This window comes from Anoplolepis gracilipes, chromosome 4, assembly GCF_047496725.1.
Source record: "Anoplolepis gracilipes chromosome 4, ASM4749672v1, whole genome shotgun sequence".
NCBI lineage: Eukaryota > Metazoa > Arthropoda > Insecta > Hymenoptera > Formicidae > Anoplolepis > Anoplolepis gracilipes.
Genome location: NC_132973.1, coordinates 3,647,079 through 3,671,531, shown reverse-complemented (window position 1 = coordinate 3,671,531; position 24,453 = coordinate 3,647,079). Strand labels below are relative to the sequence as shown.

Genomic DNA, 24,453 nt, shown 5'->3' with positions numbered 1-24,453 from the left:
ATGCGTTGAAAATTCAGTAATTATTCAGAGTAAAGATTTAGCGTGTCTTTGATACTTTACACATTGCATGATATAAAATGATATAAAATGTGCATTAAAAAGTTACTTAAATAGACAAAGTATGTACATATTTACATCCTCGTTTCAACCTTAAATATTAAAGAAAATTTGATTAGATAATTATTATACAATGTAATTTACATAAACTTGAAAATAATACATTCTCTTTAATAATATTTTATATATGTTTGCTTTAATAATATTTTATAGCTGGAAGTGTTACGAGAATTAATATGCGGCCCGCAAACTGAGATTCAAAGATTGATGTTGGAAGCTGTAATTATAATTGAGATTCACGCTAAAGACGTTTTATATAAACTAGTTCAACAGAATATAACCAATGTAAACGATTTTGAATGGATCTCTCAATTAAGATATTATTGGATTGATAACAAGGATTTGAAGGTGCGCGCAGTAAATGCTGAATTTCCATATGAGTGAGTTCTTTCTATATATTTAATTAATTTTTACTAGAATTAACAAAAAAAAACAGTAAAATCTAATAATATACTAATAATTCAATTCAACAGAAAAATTTATTATATTAAAAAATAAAGAGTTTGATACATACAATATTAAATATTTAAATCACTGTTTTTAAAATTAAAAAGAGAAATTAAAATTAAAAATTTTAAAATTTTACTAAATTTATTAATTCTCTTACAAATATAATATATAATACAAATTTTGTAAAATTCTTCGTTGCATGTAGCTAACAAAATTTTCAAATATTTTTTAATTTGAATTTACTTATGCTTACTTTAAAATATTTCATTTTTGTATATGAAAGAAAGGAAATTCATTTTTATACATGTTTTTTGATTTACGACAACTAAACTAATGTTGGAACTTGTTTTAAGTATAACAATATCGCGGAAAATCTTTGTAGAAATTTCTTAGAAAATTCTTTACACGAGATACAGTTTTCTTCTTTTGAAGTCATGACTCTATTGATATTCTATAGTAGACATACAAAATATGTAAAACATTCTCTTACGCTAGTTTTTTTTAAGTTGTTTTTCTTTGCTTTTAATAATACATAAAAAAACGAGACGCTTACTGAAATTATAATCTTTTTTTTTTTAGTACTGAGAGAGTGTAAATTTACATTCTTATAATTCCGTTTTACGCTTATTTATTACTTCAAAATTATGCAATAACTCATATTTACAATGGGGAGTGGAGATCAATTCAATCTCTTTTTTTTTGAATATTTAATTTTTCAATGTGTTCAATTAATGCACACAACTTACGAATATATCTATAAATTAAAAATATTTTTATCGCTTAAAATATATACATTTATTTTATTTATTACATACAAAATATATACATTTATTTCAGTATTATAAGGTTATAATTAATATACCTATTACCTATATAATATACTTACCAGTAATTTTACAGCCCTGTCACTTTTTACTGCAACTATCTCTTACAAAATTTATTCTTTTAAGAATAAAATCAATGTTTTTCATCACTCACGATCGCTCGTTGGCTTCAATTTAAGTTTTGATAATTTTGATTGCGATAGAAATGTGATGTTTTTTTTTTAATAGAATAAATTATTGAAACAATTACTATTATATTTTTTTATGTCTTATAGATACGAATATTTAGGTAATAACGGTAGACTAGTAATTACACCGTTAACTGATCGCTGCTATCTTACGCTTACCGGTGCGTTGCATCTGAAATTCGGTGGTGCACCGGCCGGTCCGGCAGGCACTGGTAAAACGGAGACTACAAAGGACCTTGCAAAAGCATTCGCGATTCAATGCGTAGTTTTTAACTGCTCCGATCAGCTTAACTTTAGATCGATGGGCAAGTTCTTCAAAGGCCTTGCCAGGTACGTTATAAATATTTCATGTAAGTTTGCTACCTTGAGAATTTATATCTAACATTAAGTCTTTCATTTTTATTAATAATTAAGATGACTGCATGATATTTGCAGTGCTGGTGCATGGGCTTGTTTTGACGAATTCAATCGAATCGATATCGAAGTTTTGTCCGTTGTAGCGCAACAAATTATGACTATTCAAAAAGCTCAACACGTACGAGCGAACGTGTAAGCAGCGACTGTAAATGAAAGTTTAATGTAGGATGAATTAAAACAATGAAAATCGTTATACCATATAAAAAGATTTTAACAACAATTTTTTTCAAAAGAACGTAAAATCGTTATTTGATTTTGGAATTTTTTGTTATCGAAATCCAATTTAAATTAACATTTAATTATTCTATTCAATACTAGGAATAAAAAAATGGTATAAATTAATTCTGAAATATGTATTGTAAAATCAATTTTTTAAATTTATTAAAAATTATATCTGGGATATTTACTAATATTTTTGTTATATATATACAACATATTAAATTTATTTAATTTGGTATAAATTTTAAATCGAATATTTTGCCGCATTTTAACACTACAGTGTTATTTAAATGTATTATATAATTTTGTCATATAAATTTTGCTTAATACAATAAATAATTCTTCAAATGAGAAAGATCTCATATTATGATTCACAGTTGGATACATATAATGTAAATACGTTATTATTATTAAATAATATATAAAAATAATCAGGATATCTATAACATTATAGGATTTTGTAATAAAAAAAAATATTAAAAACTATAAAACAATAATAAATTATATATATGTATTTAAAGATAATGAGAGGAAAAGAAATAATTAATTTTGAAAAGTATAACAGTACCATTTATTCCATTATTATAATATCTTTAACTAATTTAAAATATAAAATTTGTAAATTCACAGATTTCTCTTTGAAGGGATCGAACTTACCTTAAAACCGTCTTGTGCTGTATTCATCACTATGAATCCTAGCTATGCAGGTCGAACAGAGTTACCTGACAATTTGAAAGCACTTTTTCGACCAGTGGCTATGATGGTGCCAAATTATGCTCTTATCGCCGAAATATCTTTGTTCTCATACGGTTTTGTAGATGCGAAAAATCTTGCCAGAAAAATCACGACTACTTTTAAGCTGAGTTCGGAGCAACTAAGCACACAAGTATTTTATTTTTCTGTTTTCTTCTTTATTTTTTTTCTTTTTTAGAAAAACAAAACTTATAAAAAATACATTTTGATAATATAGATTAATATTATTATATCTTAGGGAATCTTGAATATACGAAATAAAATACATTTGTTACAATAAAATTAGTTTATTATTGTAAAATAATAGATTATTATATACTACTATACTTATACAGTCAATAATTTATTTAGTTAAACATTAAAATAATATAATGTGTAAATTTATCTCTATATGATGATAAATATCTTTATCATTTTCCTCTTTTAAAATATAATTATGTCAATTAATTATGCTTCAAAATTAATTATTTTCATATGATTTTAATTATATCTAAAATTATATCTAATAATTTGATAGGATCATTATGACTTTGGTATGCGCGCGGTGAAGACTGTTATTGTAGCCATGGGCAATTTGAAACGAGAACAAAAAGATCTTAAAGAAAACCAAATCTGTGTTCGGGCCTTGAAGGATGTAAACGTTCCTAAGTTTTTGAAAGATGACTTAAAGTTGTTTAATGGTAAATTAGTTTGAAATTTATAAAAATTTTTGTAATTTATTTTTAAATAATACAACTATCAAGTCAAAAAATTTATTTACCTTTAAATTAATTTCTCTATAGTGGAAATTATCAAGTTTATAATATTTGTATTTTACAACATCTTATTTATAGAAAAATTTATGAGAGAAATTTATAGCTTATATTTGAAAAAACATATTTTTACACACACACACATATAAAATAATAATTAATGAAATATAATAGAAAAAAATGGAAAATAATACATAATCGCTATAATATAAATATAAATATATATATATATATATATATATATATATATATTTACATTATAGCGATTATGTATTATTTTCCATTTTTTTCTATTATATTTTATTAATTTTTCCAAAATTATGATTTTCTTATTGACTTTTATAGAGAAAAAGGACAAATAAGTTGTTCACATTCTGTTTTTTTTTTTTAGATATTGTGTCGGATCTTTTTCCCGGGCTTATCGAGAAGCTAGTAGATTATGGAAACTACTGGACTATCCTAGAAGCAGGCATTCGCAAATCTATCGAGCAAATGGGTTTACAAGATGTCAATGGTAAGTTCAGTCTTTCATTTGTAACTTGAGTTTCCTCATTCGAGTTTGTGTACTAGAATATATTGTTCTCACTTCCTTCCTCCCTTCCTTCTTTCCTTCCTTCCTTCCTTCCTTCTCTTTCTCCCCCCCCCCTCTCTCTCTCTTTCTCTTTCTTTGATATAACTGCGAACAAAAATATTTTACAACTATTTGAAATATTCTCAGCTCTTACATATGATTCTCTGACGATTTATGAAGCAAAATATAAAATGTATAGAAAATGTATTTTTGCATCAACTTCAATCTAAGGATCATTTTTGTCATTTTGTATTACCGTGACTTCTCCGTGACCTTTTGAAAGTTAAAACAAGGTCTATTGTTACAAAATATGTAGTTCTACGTGAGTTTGTAACTTTCTATACAAAGTAAAGTTTAGCTTGCATCATTAGGTACTTCAGATGTGAAACAAGGTCTATAATTATATGATTCCACATAAAATTGCAACGCTTCATTCTCAGTTTGCTCGAAGTTCAGTTTACATCTCCCAGTGCAATCCTGGAGTAACTTGACGATTTCACTCCCAAGGAGTTCACAAGAAGGAAAGGCATGTTGATGAAAAAAAAGTAATCCCTAGGTCAAGATCGATGCAAAAATACACATTTTAGATGATTTTATATTTCAACTAAGGCACGTAAAGAGGTCGTATTTTAAGAGTTGGGAGTAGATCATCAATAGATAATATTCATCATATGGCATGTCTCTCCTTTTCTGTCCCGTTTACGTGTATAAACCTTATGTTAAATTATTCCTAAATATAGATGTTTTTCTCTTTACGAATTAATTTATGAAGTAAGTTTGGGATGTTCTTTAAAAGCACAGTTAAATGCTAAACAAAATAAGTAACCAACTTACGTGCTTAAAAGTTTCCGCAACTGTTTCCAATGCTGTGATTTTATGAGTAATATGATAAACATAATAAGCTGGCATTGAAATATATAAATAAATTTTATTAAGTTTTGACGCAGTTAATTTGTCGAATTCCTCTGTAATTAAATAAAAGAACAAATAGATATATTATCATTTAAATAGATAAATTAATTTAGCTTCTAATGCCGGAAATATTTTATACCAGCAAAGATTAAATACTTCATTTACTTCGTATTTAAAAGTTTTCTGTTTCTAAAACATTGAAAAGTTTTTTAATGCTCTCTCTTGCGAAATATTATTTTTCTTATTATTCAACACTCGCGGAAGGATTTAAATGAAACATGTTAGTACGCAATAATAATATTAATTTGTCAATATAACGTTTTTATAATATATAAATTTTCTAATAAATATATATATATATATATTGTATATATATTATATATTATATATTGTATATATATTATATATTATATATATATATATATATATATATTATATATTGTATATATATTATATCACTAGTTAGAAAAATTAAGAATGTTGAATATTCATATGGAAAACATGTCTTAATAAGATAAATGACGTGGCTCGTGTTACACGCGCATTAGTATACAGAAACTAATGAGAGAATCATAAGCCAAAATCATGATTATAGCAAAATCTATTCTGCTAGACTGTGGAATAATTGAAACCGAATAATTAATTTAATAGTTATAGTTAATAATTATGTAAATAACTATTATATTATTAGATTAATTTAATATGTGTGACAAGTTCTTTATTTTTCTCTTTTCTGTTATTGATTTATGTCACTCATAAATAAATTTCAAATTTCAAACAATAGGTATTAATATCAATTGGTTCAAAATATTAAACTGATATAAATAAAATAGTTTATTATATATTCATAGCATATTAATTTTAATTAATAAATAATTCAGTTGTTGTTTACATCGTACATATTATAAAATTTTAAATGTATTTATTATAACACGATTTGTGGATTATGTCTCTTTTTAACTGTGATATGAATTGTATATTTATAATAGAAGTGATTTTTGCTACATGATATTTCGTTCACACACACACACACACACACATACACACACACATAATTACTTATTAGTATTGTATTGTTATAAATTTTATTCTACGATTAATTGTTATTAAAATCTAGAGGCACTATAATCGTGTATTATATGTATATACATAAAAAACATAAAAAGCAATAAGTTTTTTTTAGAAATAAAAATAAATTTTTATTGCTCTTTCATACGATGATTATAAATTTTATATATTTACATATACATTATCAAGAAAAAGAGAAAGAAAGAAAGAGAGAGCGTAGTCATATTAATATGTATGTACTGCATGGAATTACGGAAATCACGAAAATAAATGTCGCAGCGACGTGTCTTTGCACTAAAGCATCCAATTTAGAAGCACGCGGTAAATGTAGCGACGCGCGTCGGATCGATACCGGCATTCGAAGCTTTCACATTCGTCTGTGACCCATGCTTCGTGGAATCTATTAAAGACGCAATTTTGATTACAGACTTTGTGAGAAAAGTAATTCAGCTATATGAAACCACGCTGGTGCGCAGCGGATTAATGTTGGTGGGTCCGACCGCCTCCGGGAAGACCAAGGTAAGTGTCAAGCAATCTGCGAGGTAAACATTTTTCTGTTATTCTAGTAGATATTTAGATGAAACACCTTCTTTGAATTTCTACGCTGCGTTGGCGTTCATATTTCAATCGTCGTATTTCCGTGGGTTCAAAGAAGCTCACTCCGGTATTCAAACGAGCAACATTAATCTATATATCGTGATGATAGAGTTTGATCCGATCAAATAATTTCACCATAGTATCTGACGAAGATTTATAGTAATTAAAAGAATTGTCTAAAAGAGAACAAGATTTTTTTTCATTCAATCACAATAGTTTGACTATTATGAGATTATGTTTAAAACTTTATTTAAATTTATCAAAAGATTTAAGCTCTCTCTTTTTTTTTGGATTATCCTAAGTAGACTAGTTTTGAGTATATAATAATGCTTTTTTATAGAAATCTTACAAAATGTTGTTTCTTATAGATAAAGTGGTTTTTTCCATGATAAATAAGAAGCGTAACAATTTTTCTTATTATTTTATACATTTTAACTGTAAACTCAATTTTTTATGATGCAAAATGTCAGAGGACTTTATTAATAGTGACTGATGATGTATCCGATCTTACAATATGAACTCTGATCAATTCAAAATTGATCATACAAATCAAGGAGATGGAGAAATAAACGAACTGTTTTAATAAGATCAATATGCTTGACTATACCATATAATAACATATAAATACACATAGCATATATATATACTCTTTTCATACACATATTTTTGCAGAACATATGTCCAGAGCATATAGGGTCAAGCTAAAAAATCTACATATATTTTTTTACTGCCCTGAGAGAATATTCGATATTCATACTTCGTACATCGCGAAAGATATATTCTCATTTTTTACAAAAAATAAAACACAATATATATGGATACATTAATAATTTATTCTTCTAAAACAAAACGTGAGAGTAAATAAATTTTCAATGTCTGAAGTAAAATATAATTATTCTTAAATCTCTTTTCAAAAACAACATTAATTTATTTACATAACATATAAATAAGTAATTATATCGTCAAGGATATAATATACAATAAATATATAATGTATAAATATATAATAATGTATATATATTATATATACATAAAAATGCTATATAATATAAGTATAATACATATTCATTTAAACGCTTATCTGTTTATTTAGATTAGTTTAGAAGAAAAGCACATGTAAATAAGTTTAAAATTTAATTTTATATATGATTTTACAATAGATTATTGATACAATAGATAAAAATACACAGTACATTTCGTACATTGATTCAATTCAACACGTACTTAAAGATCTATTATATGTAAACAATTATTATTTACAGCATATCAACTTTCTAGTTAATTTAAATAAATAAAATATATATAATTACACAGATAATACATCTGACATAATTGCATGTGATAATGAAATGCATACCTAACGTATGAAATTCTCTTTGCTCAATAACTTAACAAAGAGTAAAGATATCTATTATTCAAAGATATATACATATATACACATACATATATATATATATTATATATATTATATATATTATATAATATATATCTTTGAACACACATACACAAAATATATTTAATATGTATTTTCCTAAAGCAATACATTATACATTATATACAGGAATGCATACCACAATGATAATCATAAATATCATGTGTATGTATATATACATATGTACATACACATATATACATATATACATATACATATATATATATATATATTTTTTTTTATACATACTTTATAGACTTTTGTTACTTTAATATCTTACACTGCTCTTTTTATTTTTAATATATATATTTTATAAATATGATAAATACGAAAGAGGAGCGCAGCTGAGATGCATTTTTATAAAAAAATATAGAAATTTATATAGAACAGTTGTATATATTTATACATTTAATTTTTCATACTCCTCTTTTATTGGATATATAATTATTCATCAATATACGTGATTTGAGATATACATGAGGATAATATTTTAGTGACTTTTAAAGTCAGTTGTTTATATCAATAATATAATGTTACAATCAGAGAATCAATTTGCACATTTCGATCTTTAGAATCATTTTTATTGGACCTTTATTATATTCGACGTATTCCTAAAAGTAGTTTGTATAACATATGTTAATAATAATAGTTTATTACTTAACGTATATAAACATTAATACTTATGAAACTAAAAATGCGTTCAGATATCACAAAAAATAACAAAATTGACTAGTAATTTTAAAAAAATGCAATATACAAAACATTTAACATATAAACAAGCCATTTGAATAAAGTATAGTTAAACAACTAATTCATACATAACGTTATAATCAAGATTATTCGTCACTTTCACAATTTACTTGCCGCACGCGTATTCTATTGTATTTTAAATTATATAAACTTGATTACGTCAAACGTTATTTTATTAACTATACAGTCAAATCGATATGATAAATTTGATCAAATAAATTTGACTAGAATTCATTATTCCACGTGTACAAGATATATATCATTTTATTATATTTTTAATAGTCGACTATGTGTACGAATTTTTATAGTGCAGTATGCAAAAAGAAAAAAAATATATAATTTTTTTCTTGTATTTGATTTGTATACGTGAGTCTGATCACACATATCTATATGTGTGTGATCAGACTTATGCATACAAATCAACTTTATCAATAAAAAATATTGTAACTGCATTTCTTGATAAAAATGTTTTATTATAATTTTTTACTCGAAAGAGTGAATATATCAAACACAAAATCAAGATAAAATTTATTTGTCTTTAGATTAATTTAACTATAATTTTGGAATATAATTTAATTCTTATCGTAATTCTATTTTCGGCAAGAAGATTTCTTTTTTTGTACAGATGTGATGTAATATTTTAATATATATTTTTTTAATTTATTCAATTTCTTCTCTTTCACATACATGATTAAAATTAAAAAAAAAACCTATTTTGCATAAACACATTTGTTACATAATTTATTGTTTTATAAATTTAATAAGACATTTGCAAAAATGCTTAAACAAATTATTATTAATATTTGTGTACATTGATAACATATATACGGAATTATTTGATATAAATGAATGATAATGAATGGATGTTTTATATACGTGAGCTAAATGATTTTGTATTGCACATACAAGAATCTCGTATTACACATGAAACCACGATATTCTATTCATTTCTATTCATACTGCATGAGCTTCAAGGCCATAAGAGAAAATTCGTGAAAATACAGCTTTATTTGAGATTTATATGAAATTACATAGTTCCAAAGAGATATCTTTTCCATGTAAAACTGCCGAAAAATTTTTTTTCTGATGATTTCCCTAGACGAGAGCTTTCGCTCAATCGATCTCCGTTTTAATTGCGCAAAAAACAAAACGCAAAAGAAACGTAGCACGCGAGAGAGAATTGTAGTAACTCAATTTCTTTTGTGAGTTTTACATAAAGTTTAATTTACCTATATATTCGACGATTTTTTTTCAATAAAAAATATAAATGTTTTTAACATTTTTAACATGGCTAATATATATATATATACATTTTTTTTTCTTTTTATATTTCAATTTGCCACTATTATAAATGAACGTATTAAATTTCATGTTAATGAAAATTATTTAAATAAAAAAATTAGAAAAATATATAAAACTCTTTCCCACCAACTGTTTCTTTAATATGTTTAGAATTTTATTTAAAAAATAAATAAAATACATAATTTATACATTAATATCTGAAAATTATAAAACATAATGCTATTGTCAAATTAGTGAAATTGAACCTAGTTGAATATTAATCTAAAATAATTTTCGATTTTATTTCAAAGAAATGTTTGTAGAAATTTGTAATGTTTACCGACACAAAATCTATTATATTATAGCCTATATAAATCTATGCAACAAAACATTAAAAATTTTATTTACATTTTTCGATTCTCTTGCAACGTTGATATATAAGTTTTGTTATAATCTCTCGGGTATATATTTGACATGTTCAAATCAGCATTTTTTACAAACATTGACTTTAAAATTTTTATTCTACACCGTATTTAAAATAAATCTTAGCTTTATGTTGACGTATAATGAAAACTAAATATTAGCTATTCGCTCTAATTTTTTATCTTGGATGTGATCCGAAAATTAGAATTTAATCTCTTATTTTCCTTTGATACATACAAAACTTGAATTGATAAATAGAATTTAATAATATTACTAAGTACAATATATTAAAAACAATTTTTTTAATGGATTTAACCAAAGAAATTATATAATTGACAAAAAGAAAAGTCATGAAAAGTTTGAAAAAATTATCGAGAAGAATATGATAATTTTTTGTTGAAATTTTTTGCGATTAACTTTGTTGTGAGTAAGGCTGGGTATACACCTAGTGAAACCTTTCGAACACCGAATGAACAGCAAACGCGAACGTTTCATTCTAATTACTTTTTTTTATGTATTGTATTAAAATCTTAATTTACTGTAGCGAACATCGAATCTGGTCGAATGCTAGTATTCGGTGCAATCAAGAAAAGGAACAAACAACTTGTGAATGCGAACGCGAATGTCCAAACTTCCGCTTTCACTGTTCGTTTCCGCGTTCGTTCACTAATGTGTATACTCACCCTAACATATTATGCAGAATATTTCTTAGTAAATTCTTCTAACTTTTTTCAAAATAAATCTATGTTGCGCCAAACTTCGCGCAAAAAAAGTTTAATCGATAAGGCACATAATATAATAAAAAAAGTAAAACACATATAGCACATTTTGCTGTCGTGTTACTGCATATATACATACATTATTTTATCATGTTGATAAAAAAATATTTACTATTAAAATTAAATACTAAAATAATAAAAAGAAAAGAATTAAAAATATTATGCGGAGTTTACTTTATTTTTTAAAAATAATTAAACTCAATGTCCATATATAACATTTTTCTTACATAAAATATCTATTTTTTTCGTCAAAACTTGTGAAAAAATATGTATAATACTTTCAAAAATTAATTATCAATTCAATTTAGAAAAAATTAATTTTACTAGAATCTTTTTACTTTTAAATATTACTAGAATATTTTACTTTATATTTTAAAAAATAAAATACTTATAGGTAATTTTTAAAAAGCAAGTTATTTTGCCAAAATATATTTTCTTTGTTTTATATTATGTCAATATTTATTATTGGTTTAATATTTTTTTATTCTATTAACTTTGGAAACATTATATAAAATTAAAAACAAACAGATTTTTTAACGCATTTTGTCGTCAAAAAGTTGAATAAATATTTAGACAGAAAATTATATTTAAAATTAAAACGACTAGTTTCATATTTTATTTTTATTTTTCTGTTTATCATTTTTTTGCATTGCAAAACACAATTTACATTTTACAAACACATTTTTCAAGAATTTCTCGAAATATCCGATTTAAACAATGTTTCTAGTTTTATCATAAAAAAGATTATAGTATTTTTCTCTATTACGGTTTATATCTCACCTTTAATCTTATCACGTCATGTGAGTATCTTATCATTTACTGCGATGAGATGCTTTATCCTTAAGCAATTATTGATTAACAAACACAGATATCTACAACAATTATAAATAAAGTTTAGATAGAATATTATAAATATTAAAATTTTTTATATTTACATATATAAAAATAACAAAATAATAATGCAAAATTATATACTTTTATAAATCAAATTGTAAGCCCGTGTTTCTTGCGCTGTGTGTTTCTTCAGCGTACGTCATTTTCTGTTAATTTTTCTCTGACTAGAAAAACATTATTATTTGTCTTTCAAATTTATGAATAAATGACGAATGTAATAAAGTTGTACGTTTATTAACATCAAAATAAAAATATTATTTTTTTGCAATTTGAAATTGATTTTCTTTGCAATTGATTATTTTTAGAGTTCAGAAAAGAAATCATTTATTCTACAATTAGTGAAAAAAATGTATTTGAGAATAATGGTATTTGTTTGTGTAGATAAATTATTTTATTATTTTTTTAAGCTTAGTTTCTTTATCTATTAAAAAAAATTATATTTCTGTTAAAAAGGGAATAATTTATTTGCCACTGACATAAAAATATAAAGTAAATGCAATATTTACTTTATATTAAAATATGTTATCATATAACTGTGTTGCAATGAATTTATTTTAATTTTGTTTTTAAAAAAGGGATTACTTTATGTCTTTCAAAAAAGTTATACAGAAATAGAAAATTAAAATCTCGTTAAAAATTATCACAAAAAATTATTTTGTCGATTAACGTACTAATATTATACAATAAATATCTTACAATTTTAAAAAAGATGTAATAATAAGATAATTAACACACACACACACACACACATACATCATCCACGATTGTATCTAATGTTATTGATTTTATGTCAGATAATGTGTAATGTTACAATATTGCTCACAAGCATAGGTCTTATTATTTGGATTAATTGTCAGTGTACGGTGATTATCAATGATATCTCTTTGCATTAATACTACATATCTGTATAAAGTTGATTTTAACACATGAATATTTTATGCTTTTACTTTCTTTCTTCTTTCTTCTCCAACTTTATTTAAGGAAAAATCATGCCTCTTGATTTAAAAATAGAATATTGAATATTATTTATGCGATATTGATTATTATTATTATACAATAAATAGAGATGGCAAATAATATAGTTATAACAAAAATCTGAGAAATTGAGCGAGAATCAAATTCATCTGCTCTTTATATTGATGTACTGCTTAATCTTGAAAAGATTCAAATTTCAAGATTTATATAACAGGATTGAAAATTTGAAACTTGAAATTTTGAAGCGATTTTATTGTCTTTCTTTAAACTTTCGCATAAATAAATAGAAATAAATTTTTACAACTATAACAGCCGAATTTATAAGAGTTATTTTATTCTCACGCAGCAAAAGAGTTTATATTAGTCTATATTATATCATAAATAACTACATGCAGGATCCTTGTCAGTTCCTTTGGTCCTTCTGCGTCAGTCAAATATCTTGATATCGAATCGGTCGTCGACATAATGTTCACGCATGTGTCATATATTTAGCGAAACGATGCGTTCTTTCAAGGCAATTTCGCAAACAGGATCATCTTGGATTTGAACCGCTTACCGCAAAAGCCGCCACGATTTGGACCGAAATCTCAGTTGGAAACAGACATCAGATTAACGATGATCCAGGGAGCGTGGATTTCATGGGCTTATCGGTTCCCTAACAGTCACGATACAATCAACAGATCAGTTCGATCTCTGACGGATTTTCGACGAAAATGGAACTCTAGCTATATGTACCTCTGTGAATTGCAATGATACAATGTCATGCTCTTCATGATCCTACGTAGTATCTGCTCCAGACAACGACGAAACGTAATGCCACACATGGCGTACAGCAAGAAATTGATGCTAAAATTTGTGTAGTAGAGCAGCATGAAGAACTGCTGCAGACACCAAAGTGTCTCCGGTGTGGTCTTCCTCGCCAAAGTGAAGAAGAACACGCATAAGCGAATCACGTAGCTGAAACAAAACAACTCGACTCATGACGCAATTTTCGTGCAAATTAGATTTCGCGAAAGCATATTAATTTTTTCGTTTCAACATATATAACTTATGATTGATATTTGCAATTTACATGTATTAAAAAAAACCGTTATGAATTTTTACTGCTCTTTGCGTAAAGTAACAAAATAATATTTTTGTTACATAAAAACAAAAATATATTTTTATAAGTAAAAATGTTTGGAGAAAACTATTAAAAAATCTAGATAAAAAAATTTAGAATAAAATATAAAGAAAAATTTGTCAGAAAATCACATAAAGAAATGCTCACCTCGGTAAATTAAGTAATATAAATACTGTGCTAATGAGTACAAGCATTTTAGTGATGCTTTCTTGATTAAATCTAGTCGATCCGAGATTCCGAGAAGATGACATAACGTCTGCGAAATAGAAAATAAATTCCATGTACTGCTTTTACGTTTATCTAAAGAAATATAGGAATAAAAAGTTTATTTCTTACACAATAAAGACAATAAACATCTTTTTTAATTATTTTTTTTTGCTACATAACTTAAAATGCTGCGATTTCGTAAGAAATTTCTTTCTCCTTATTGTATTGTAGAGAGAGAGTATTTTAAGTTTTATAAAGTTTTATAATTTTAATAATTCCGGATTATCTAATAGTAATGCTACTATAAATATCATGCCAGAAACATGCTCACACTATTACGAGAAAGTTTTATATTATATTTATTAAAAATAAATCATCCTAAATTTCTTTAAATTTTTTTAAAGAAATATTAAAACTATAACTTTTCATCGTGTAATAATTCTTATTTTATAAAATATATCTTACTAAGAAATTCTCACCATACTTAAGTCTCGTATCACAGTAAACTTACGTGTACACGGAGCTTCTATTTCAGTCATCTGACAGGCATTTCGTGGTGTCGACGGCGGAACAGATTGATGCCGGGAATGATTCTTAGACGAGTGAAAAGATAATTGCTGGGAGGGTGGTCTTCGCGTTCCATTCGCACCCACGAGCGAAACCATGTTTATATAACCAGCACCGTTATTGCTGCTGTTGCCACTCTGAAAATAATTTTAAAAAGTATTGTTCTTACTCTGATATTCTACATAAATAAAACTTATTAATTAATTTTATTAGTTACATGCAATAACTTGTTCTCTCGATGAACGTCAATTTCATTTTGTACCACTTTAGAACGAGAAAAATTTGTCATGTAGTTTTCAGAGGAAAATATATATGTAGAGTGCCAGGATGTAATAAAAAAAAGTCTCTCGAAACTTTATCATGACTTTTTGATTTTTATATGATAAATATTTTAGAGCTATTGATTTGTCACACTTTACGTGGGCCACCCCGCCCCCTCCACTATATAATATATAATATATGTATATATTAAAAGCTTTTAAGGATATAATTTATTAGAAAAACCATATTACTTTTATAAACTTTTTAACTTATATATGCTTTAACATTTAAATATAATCAAGAATATAAATCTGTTTTCTTGATTAATACTTTTCAGACATACACATTACAAATTATGATACATATATCTATTTTACAGTTTCTACATTCTGGAACATTATTATTTTTTTCTTAATATATATCTCATAACGCTTTATATTTTAACATTATTCTATATATTATATTTTATATCTTATATATAATATTTTAAAAGTAAAATGTGTACTACTAATTTTGTACCGTGCATAAAAAGTAATGAAACAGTTTAAGTAATAATAAAAAATGACATAAAGAGACTAATATAAGTTTAAATTATTAAAATTATTTTTTGTTAAAATTATGTTTATCAAGATCAACAATATTGTAAAAAATTGTAAGTGGAATTTATACAAAGATAATATTTTTTAACGTTTTTTTTCAAATAAATAAATATTAATCAAAGAAATAATTTTACGAAAATTATATCAATTTTTCAATGGAACACATTAGTCTAGGCACAATAGTTTATAATATTAACAAATGTTAAAGTAATTTGCGATTTTATTTATTTAAAATTAGTTAAATCGAATTAATCTGCAATATTTGTCTTTTAATTAAAATCTTAATTACAATCAAATAAAGTATATTTTTATAAATAATTGATTAGATAAAACACAGATAGTAAATAACAACACACAACGCAAGCGTAAATTTACGAGTAGTGAGATACACGTACTAACTGAGTTTCAAATATAAATATGCTGTATATAAAGTGCAGCATTATGCTTTCAGCTATGGAAAAAAAACCTAAATGCATGCGAAATTGTTGCAAAAAATATATGATTTTTTGAAAGCATTTATTTTGTAAATATGCCCTTTATTTGCAAGCTATAGATGTAGTAAATAACGATAGTTATGTGCTTTTTTACATAGTGTATACTTTTTGAAAAATTATGAGTATTCTCATACTAATGATTTCTAAATATTTGATACACAATTACTATATAAGAAAAATAAAATTATAATATAATATATAACATATTAAAAAATAAAATTTATAATATAATACAAATTAAATAATATAATATATAAATAATATATGTACATATATATATATATATATATATATCTGTACATAAAAAAACTTTCATTACTCACACACATATACACACAATACAAGCGCAATGACTAAAGAATTTATTGATACGTATCTCGCATTCGTATGAAATAATAGGAGTATTTAAAGAGTCCTTGGGGTGCCAATCATGCTATGATATCATATGTCCTCATTCTTTCAAGTAGTACAATTTCTCAGATCATCGTTTCTATCATTATCTCATTTATTTAATAGAGTACTATGTGCTTCAAATTACAAACCGCTATTTGCCTCATTGATAGATCTTTTGTTAAAATAATTATTGTTTATTTTTCGAAAATTACATTGATTGATATAATAAAAATTGCATTTATTTGCTGCTTTGAATAGAAATTACACATCAATGAATATAAAAGCTACTATATAAATTTTATCATGTTGCGATAATATCCGTCGCGGGAGTTGATTTAATCAAAATTTTAACCGCATTTTATAATATTCTTTTAATATTCTATAAAAATTGAAACTTGTTTCAGTATATAATATTAAAAATTTGTTTATCAAATCAAATGATTTATAATTTTTTCTCCTTAAATATGCAGTAAGTATCAGTAACGAATGACACATTAGAATTTGGTTGAAATGTTTAAAAGTAAAATTAACAATTATATTAATGGTTAATGAGTTTCTGTAGTCAGTCAAAATAAATAGGTATATAAATGAATATTATATATAATATATAATTAATTAGTATAATTTCAATATCTAAAATCTCTCATATAACTTTAATACATATATCGAACTGTAAAATTATTTTTATCAAAAATTATCATTAAAAAGTTAAGTAATTAAAAAATTATAATTAAAGTAATTAAACTAATAAACAAAATTAATATAATTAATCGAACTAAATATTATTCTATATTTTTTATTCTTTTGCCCATCAAAAATAATTTCTCTTTATTATATTACGACTGAACACTTTGTAAATCGATGATATTATTATTGTTTAAAAGAAGATTCTTTGAATTCTATTTAGGATTTTTCTCCATATTAAAATCTTTTCTTTATTTAAAAAAAATTATTTATGTACTTATTAAACTACTGATACATTCTTATTTGTTATTGTTAAATGTTTGTCTATTTTCATTTAAAGAATAGTAAACAACAACGTTTAGCATCAATTAGCCTTTAACCTGAATCACTTAAAAAATAACGAGTCACATTTAAAAATAAATTGACGAAGGACAATGTAAATCAATAACAATTTCTTAGCAAATATCTATCTACGCACTTTGAATAGTCATTAGTTTTATTCTGTGATGGATGTAAAAGCAGTCATAAAATTTTACATTACACTTTTTATTACCAAACAATTTGTTTAAATTTTTTTAATTAATAGAATATTAGCCTTTTGTGAAAAATTAATTCCAAATTATTTTTAATCTAAATTCTAATAGCAAAACTAGGTTAAATTAGCAATAATTAGTAAAATTAACAAAATTGAACTCTTTTGTTCTTTTAATTATACTGATTTAATAATTGTGTAAATTTTTAAGTTTTTATTTCGATTTGATAAAAACTAAAAACAAATCATCAATTTTGTTTTTATACAAGTAAGTAAAAAATTAGGGTATTAGTCAAGAATAAATATAACTATTTTGCGAATTTTTATTCGGAATGTTTTATTTTTTATTATGAGTGAGTTATCTTGACCTAAAAATCCTATATTTGTGATTTACTTTAGTCTTAATTAATGTTGTATGTTTCAATTGTTCCACATACATCTTGTTAGTAAAACCTTTTTTCGGATGCAAAATGTTATGAATTCGGTAAATTCACGACATTAATCTATATAAGGCGCGACCCAAATTTGATTGTTTCAAAAATTTTGACAACTTCTATGTAATTTAATTAAGAAACATTTCAATTTATTAATCAATAAAATCTAGCTCGGTTTCAAATGCAATTATTGAAGTAAAAATTGGAAAATTACGGTTCTAGTTTTATGTTCAGCAAGATAAATATGATGTTTGAACTAGTATGTGAATACGTTAAAAATTTTTCCGCTGAGAGGTTTTTGCCGATAGAATCCGAAAAAGTTGGCAAGACATACAATATAAAAAAACTGCTCAGTAAATATATCAACAAAATATAGTAGTTACGCACGCTTGCAACATCAATGTGTTTTTGAATTTGATAACAGACAGTCTTTCATGTTTTTTGTAAACAAAAACTTCTCGCTGCTATGACGATTGAACCAGAAATGAATAAAAAATCTTTAATTTGGACACAGTTATTGATGCAAAAAATTAGCAATAAAAACTACAGATCTATGTTCGACATCGACAAGATGATCATCTATGCATTTATATTCTTCTTCAGTAAATTTGACTTTATATAGACTATGGGCTTCTTGCTCGAGATTAGAATTGATATCCAAAAAAGGGAACGAAAGTCAATAATGTATTTTCAAGAAAATCAATGGCAAACCAGCAATAGTACAAGCATTTGAATTTTGCAGAAACTTTCTGATTCCATCTACTAATGGCTTTTCTCATAAATTGTGCATCAAAGAGTTTGAAATACTACTAGATTCCAGTAAACCAATTATGATGAAACACGAAAATAATATTTAATATGAAATCATCCTTTGTATCATGATTTCAATTATTATTCGCAATTAGAGAAGTTCATTTCCTTCGACAGCTCGTTCTAACAAACCGTATTTAGCCTAAGATCTGTACAGCTAACAGATTTTCTTGGAAATGAAGATCATATTACTTGTTGTGATGTCAAACTTAATGCTAAGACTAAGATTTCCATGGTATTCAGTATGAAGGCTTAGTTCGTGACAGCGGAAGTTTCTGGTTGAAGCTGTGAGAGAGAAAAGCTCTGATTGCATAATATTTATTAAATATTACATTGAGAATAGAAAATAGCAGATATTTGTAAATTAATTCAAAAGCATGAAAATATACTTAAATCTTTTACATTACAAAATTAAACAAACATGCAAGACATATTTTTGCTCATTTAAACATAGAAAAAATAAAAAATGATTTCAAAAAAATTGTTTTGTAAATAAAACGTGTTTATATTTTTTAAAATTAAGTACCAAGATAAAATCATATTTATTCTGAATATTGGAAATGTTCTTCTAGAACGAAATAATTACAATTTTATCGATTTTGATAAATAATCTCGATTTGACATATAATCTTTTTATTATAAGTCTTCACTTATCCATAATCTATAAATTTATAACATTGATGCATTCGATAAATCTTACTCAATATTACTCAATTATATTTTTCTTTAATAGATTAATTATATATAATATATAATAGTATCTAATATATAAGTATATAATAAATAACATATATTAAAAATAATTTAGTGAAAAATTGTTATTGCCTTATATTACTAAATGATGACATTGCAAAAGATGCATCAATAATCTTTAACTACTTTATTTACCACTTAACAACTTATCTTTTATCTTGGCAAAAATAAATGTTGCGAAGGACATAGTCGATAGCAGCGCCTTTCGCTACTTACATTTGCGTACTTCAAAAGGTTATTAATTCCATCTTGATGGACGAGAACCATGCAGTCAGTTACAAGCTTTCGAGCGTGAAGTACTCATTGTCAAATAATTTCTCGAGTTAATAGTGAGCGATCTCAATATAAAATTTTTTCCAATCTCAACACAGTTCTAACGACAATTTATAACTTGAATAAAAGAGCAAAATTGGCAACAAGAGAATCGCAATTAGAATTCTTTTCTTTTTTTACATTATTGTTGACGGTCAAATTATCAAACGTAAAAATTGTTTCAATTTTGACGAATAACCCATCAATCATCAACAACCTTTTCTTCTTATGTGATAAATTAAAAAATTAACATCACATAATGGAGCCAGCTACATTGTTATTGACTGTCTTGACAGCGGGTATCTGTTTATATTATTTTGTTCTAAACAAATTATCTCATTTCAAACGGTTAAAAATTCCACATGTACGACCAATTCCATTTCTGGGTAACCTAGCACCCTACGTATTTCAACGTGAAGCTCATGTGGAACTCCTATGCAGAATATATAATCTTTTTCCGAAGGCAAAATATGTCGGCTTCTACAATCTTACAAAACCGGTGTACTTCATTCGCGATCCAGAATTGATCACCGCAATAACCATTAGAAATTTTGACAACTTCTGTGATCACCAAAACTTTGTGAGCGACAGCGAGCCAATGGCCCGTAAAAATTTATTTGGTCTACGGGGCGATCACTGGCGCGAAATGCGCAAGCTTCTCAGTCCAGCTTTCACATCCAGTAAGATGAAGATGATGTTCGGACTCATGTGCGAATGTGCTGACAATTTCAGTAATTTTCTGGTGACACAATCTGGAAAGATTGCTAAGACATATGAAATGAAAGAGTTGTTGTCCAGATACACCAACGACGTAGTGGCTACATGCGCTTTCGGCATTAGTATAGATTCGTTTAAGAATCCGAATAATGAGTTCTACTTGCTCGGTAAAAAAACATTTACCTTTGATGGTCGGCTATCTCTCATGTTTTTCATACATGCTCACTTTCCGTTGCTCACAAGGCTTTTCAAGGTGAGAATGTTTAGCAAAAGAGTGGAAAAATTTTTCAAAAATATTGTCAACAGTACGGTAAAAATGAGAGATGAGCAGGGAATTTTTCGACCAGACATGATTCAACTGATGATGAAGAGTAGAAATAAGGATCAAGGGCCTAAATTTGACATTGAAGAAATGACTGCTCAGGCGTTTATCTTTTTCTTTGGTGGATTTGATACTGTGTCGACAGCCATGTGCTTTCTGGTGCATGAGATCGCTATTAATCCTGATATCCAGGACAGACTGAGAGAGGAGATTGATCACGTTCTTAAAAAGACTAACGGCAAACCTACTTACGAAGCCGTTATCGACATGAAATACTTGGATGCCGTTGTGACTGAATCTCTCAGATTGTATCCAATAATAAGTTACATTGATAGGCTGTGCGTGAAAGAATTTGAATTACCACCTGCGACTTCGGATGGCGAACCAATCATATTAAAGCCCGGAGATTCCATATGGTTTTCAAGTTACGCTCTGCAGCACGATCCCAAATATTATCCGCAGCCAAACAAATTCAATCCCGACAGATTTCTAAACAGTAATATAGACAACTCGGTCTACATACCGTTTGGTCTCGGACCCAGAATTTGTATAGGTAACAGATTTGCTCTGCTGCAAATGAAAATCATGTTGTTTTATCTGCTGTGGCGTTGTGATCTTGAACCTGACGCTAAGACCAAAAATCCCATAATACTAAATAAAAAATCACTGGTTACAATTGCGGAAGGAGGTGTCTGGTTGAAGTTGAGAACAAGAAAATCGGAAGATCCTGTAGCACAATGTTTATCAAACGGAGTTGAGTAGAGATTCAGCCCGTTTTGTGATTTGATAGGAAATTAATTTTGAACAAAAAAATGTCTTAAACATCGTTCAAAAATGCTTCCTTAAAAAAATTACTTTAAAAACAGTCGTGTATACAGTAATTTTTGTTTGAACAGTTTTCTTGTATTAGTCGAAGTACATCATTTTATAATTTGCTTAAAAATGCTCAATGTTTTTTTCAAATGAAGAATACGTGGATATCCACTTCATTTATGATTTTTGCAATGAACATTAATTTTTTAAGGAAGCATTTTTGGACTCATGTTTATCGGGAATTTTTTGTTTAGAATTAAATTTTTACAGATCACGAAGTTTTAATGGTTGGTGCCACTCTGTATATTATGATATAACGCTAAAATAGTTAAAATAATTGAATATAGATATAAAATATATATAAAATTCATAGATTTTATAAACATGGATACGTCTTTCCCTGTAGATAGAAAGAGACAATATATGTTACATATTTTCTATCCTTTATTTAACCAAATATATGAAGCGTATGTTCGATATGATGTATTAGAAATAGCCGATAGTTTGAATGTTTGACATATGATCGTCGATTGATGTCCATGTGGTTATACTTATATAATTACATTTAAGTAACAAAAATGGTAATATGATGTAAATTGTGTGGTGTATATTGAAGAAAAAATAGCAACAATTCCTTTCATTCGTAAGTAATTAAAGAGTTTATAATTTGAAATGTAATAAAATGAAGAGTAAATTGAAAAAATGTTAAATATTTAAATTAAAATATATATAAATATATATATATATATATATATATATATATATATATACAAAAATTTTCGTATATATATATATATATATATATACAAAGTGTCCGTTAATAATTGGCCCACCTCTCTAAGGCTGATAGAGCAAGTCAAACTGAACATAAAAGTTCTCTACCATTTTGCGATTTTTGCAATAATTATTAAAATATTAATTAAAAACGCTCAGCGTATGAGCGCGCGCCACATATAGCGCTCAGTAATTCTTCATGTGCAATGTTTATTGCAATATATAAAAGATTACTTGTGTGGCATTATATTTCAGAATCAATATATGGCAATTGTGCTATTCTGCAATGTCTATCTTACCGATTTCAAACACGACAGATAATATAGTTGACTACTGTACAGATAATGAGATAATAACGAAATGCCGATCATTATCACAATATGTTGATAATGTAAATAAATATATTTCGGGTTTTGTTGTAAAAAATTAAAAAATAAAATTACATGCAAGGAATGTCTTCAATATTTAGAAAATCCAATATCCTCAAATCTTTTACTTCTATTATTTTTTATAATTAAAAAATAGAGGAAATCTCATTAAACCTTTGTCAAATGTAATTTCAATATGCAAAACAACAGAGAAATTTATACTTATTCTAGTAGAATATTTACAATTAATTTTAAACAATTTCTTATAAATAAAGTAAAAAATACAGTTAATGATTCTGTTTTCACTAATGAAATTATTACAAGACACTTTCAAAGTCAAGATTTATTTTCTAATCACAGAAGTCAACTCATAAATCTCATTATTTCTATTTACATAAACATACGATTTTATCATATAGCACGCGAAAATAATGAAAAGTTCAATAAACTACGTAAAAAATTTACTAAATTAATTTTATTTGCTCACGAATAATATATTTATTTTTTATACTATTTGTATATATGTTGTATTATTGTGTTATACTATTTATGGGGTTTTTGTAACAAACGTGTATTATTCTGTCTTTATGTTAAAAAACTAAATTAAAAAAAGACAAAATTATGAATTGTGTCGGCTGTGTCACTTGCTGGAAAACCCACTATATATGTGTTGTAAATGGCATATCTGTAATATTGTGAAAATACTCAAAATAAAACAATATATTTTTTTCATAATGCATCATAAATTATTTTATATATTCTCTCTTGTTTCTTTTTCTCAAAGGTTAATTTTTCAATTTCAGTTATTCAAGTCTCAATTTTGTTACTTCAATTTAAAAAATTTCTAATTATGTATATAAAGTTATTATCTATTTAATTTAATTTTTA

At 25.7% G+C, this 24,453-nt stretch overlaps 3 protein-coding genes across 3 annotated transcripts in view; 2 read left to right on the top strand and 1 right to left on the bottom strand.

Annotated features, from left to right (window-relative positions):
- LOC140664482 (dynein axonemal heavy chain 1) overlaps positions 1–24,453 on the top strand; it is a 90,824-nt gene that overhangs the window by 10,585 nt on the left and 55,786 nt on the right. The window contains exons 18-24 of the mRNA XM_072889622.1: positions 271–497; positions 1,667–1,909; positions 2,015–2,128; positions 2,846–3,101; positions 3,486–3,648; positions 4,112–4,234; positions 6,699–6,790. Coding sequence (XP_072745723.1) covers positions 271–497; positions 1,667–1,909; positions 2,015–2,128; positions 2,846–3,101; positions 3,486–3,648; positions 4,112–4,234; positions 6,699–6,790 — 1,218 coding nt within the window. The remainder of the gene's footprint in view (positions 1–270; positions 498–1,666; positions 1,910–2,014; positions 2,129–2,845; positions 3,102–3,485; positions 3,649–4,111; positions 4,235–6,698; positions 6,791–24,453) is intronic.
- The window catches only part of LOC140665489 (uncharacterized), a 29,659-nt gene continuing 18,368 nt past the window's right edge, over positions 13,163–24,453 (bottom strand). The window contains exons 2-5 of the mRNA XM_072891668.1: positions 15,244–15,436; positions 14,673–14,781; positions 14,138–14,359; positions 13,163–14,057 (exon numbers count right to left, since the gene is read on the bottom strand). Of these exons, the coding sequence (XP_072747769.1) occupies positions 14,039–14,057; positions 14,138–14,359; positions 14,673–14,781; positions 15,244–15,436 (543 nt within the window). The 3' untranslated portion in view covers positions 13,163–14,038. The remainder of the gene's footprint in view (positions 14,058–14,137; positions 14,360–14,672; positions 14,782–15,243; positions 15,437–24,453) is intronic.
- LOC140665486 (cytochrome P450 9e2-like) lies at positions 20,509–23,179 on the top strand. The gene has a single exon (XM_072891666.1). The coding sequence runs from the start codon at positions 20,831–20,833 to the stop codon at positions 22,370–22,372; it is 1,542 nt and encodes a 513-aa protein (XP_072747767.1). The 5' UTR covers positions 20,509–20,830; the 3' UTR covers positions 22,373–23,179.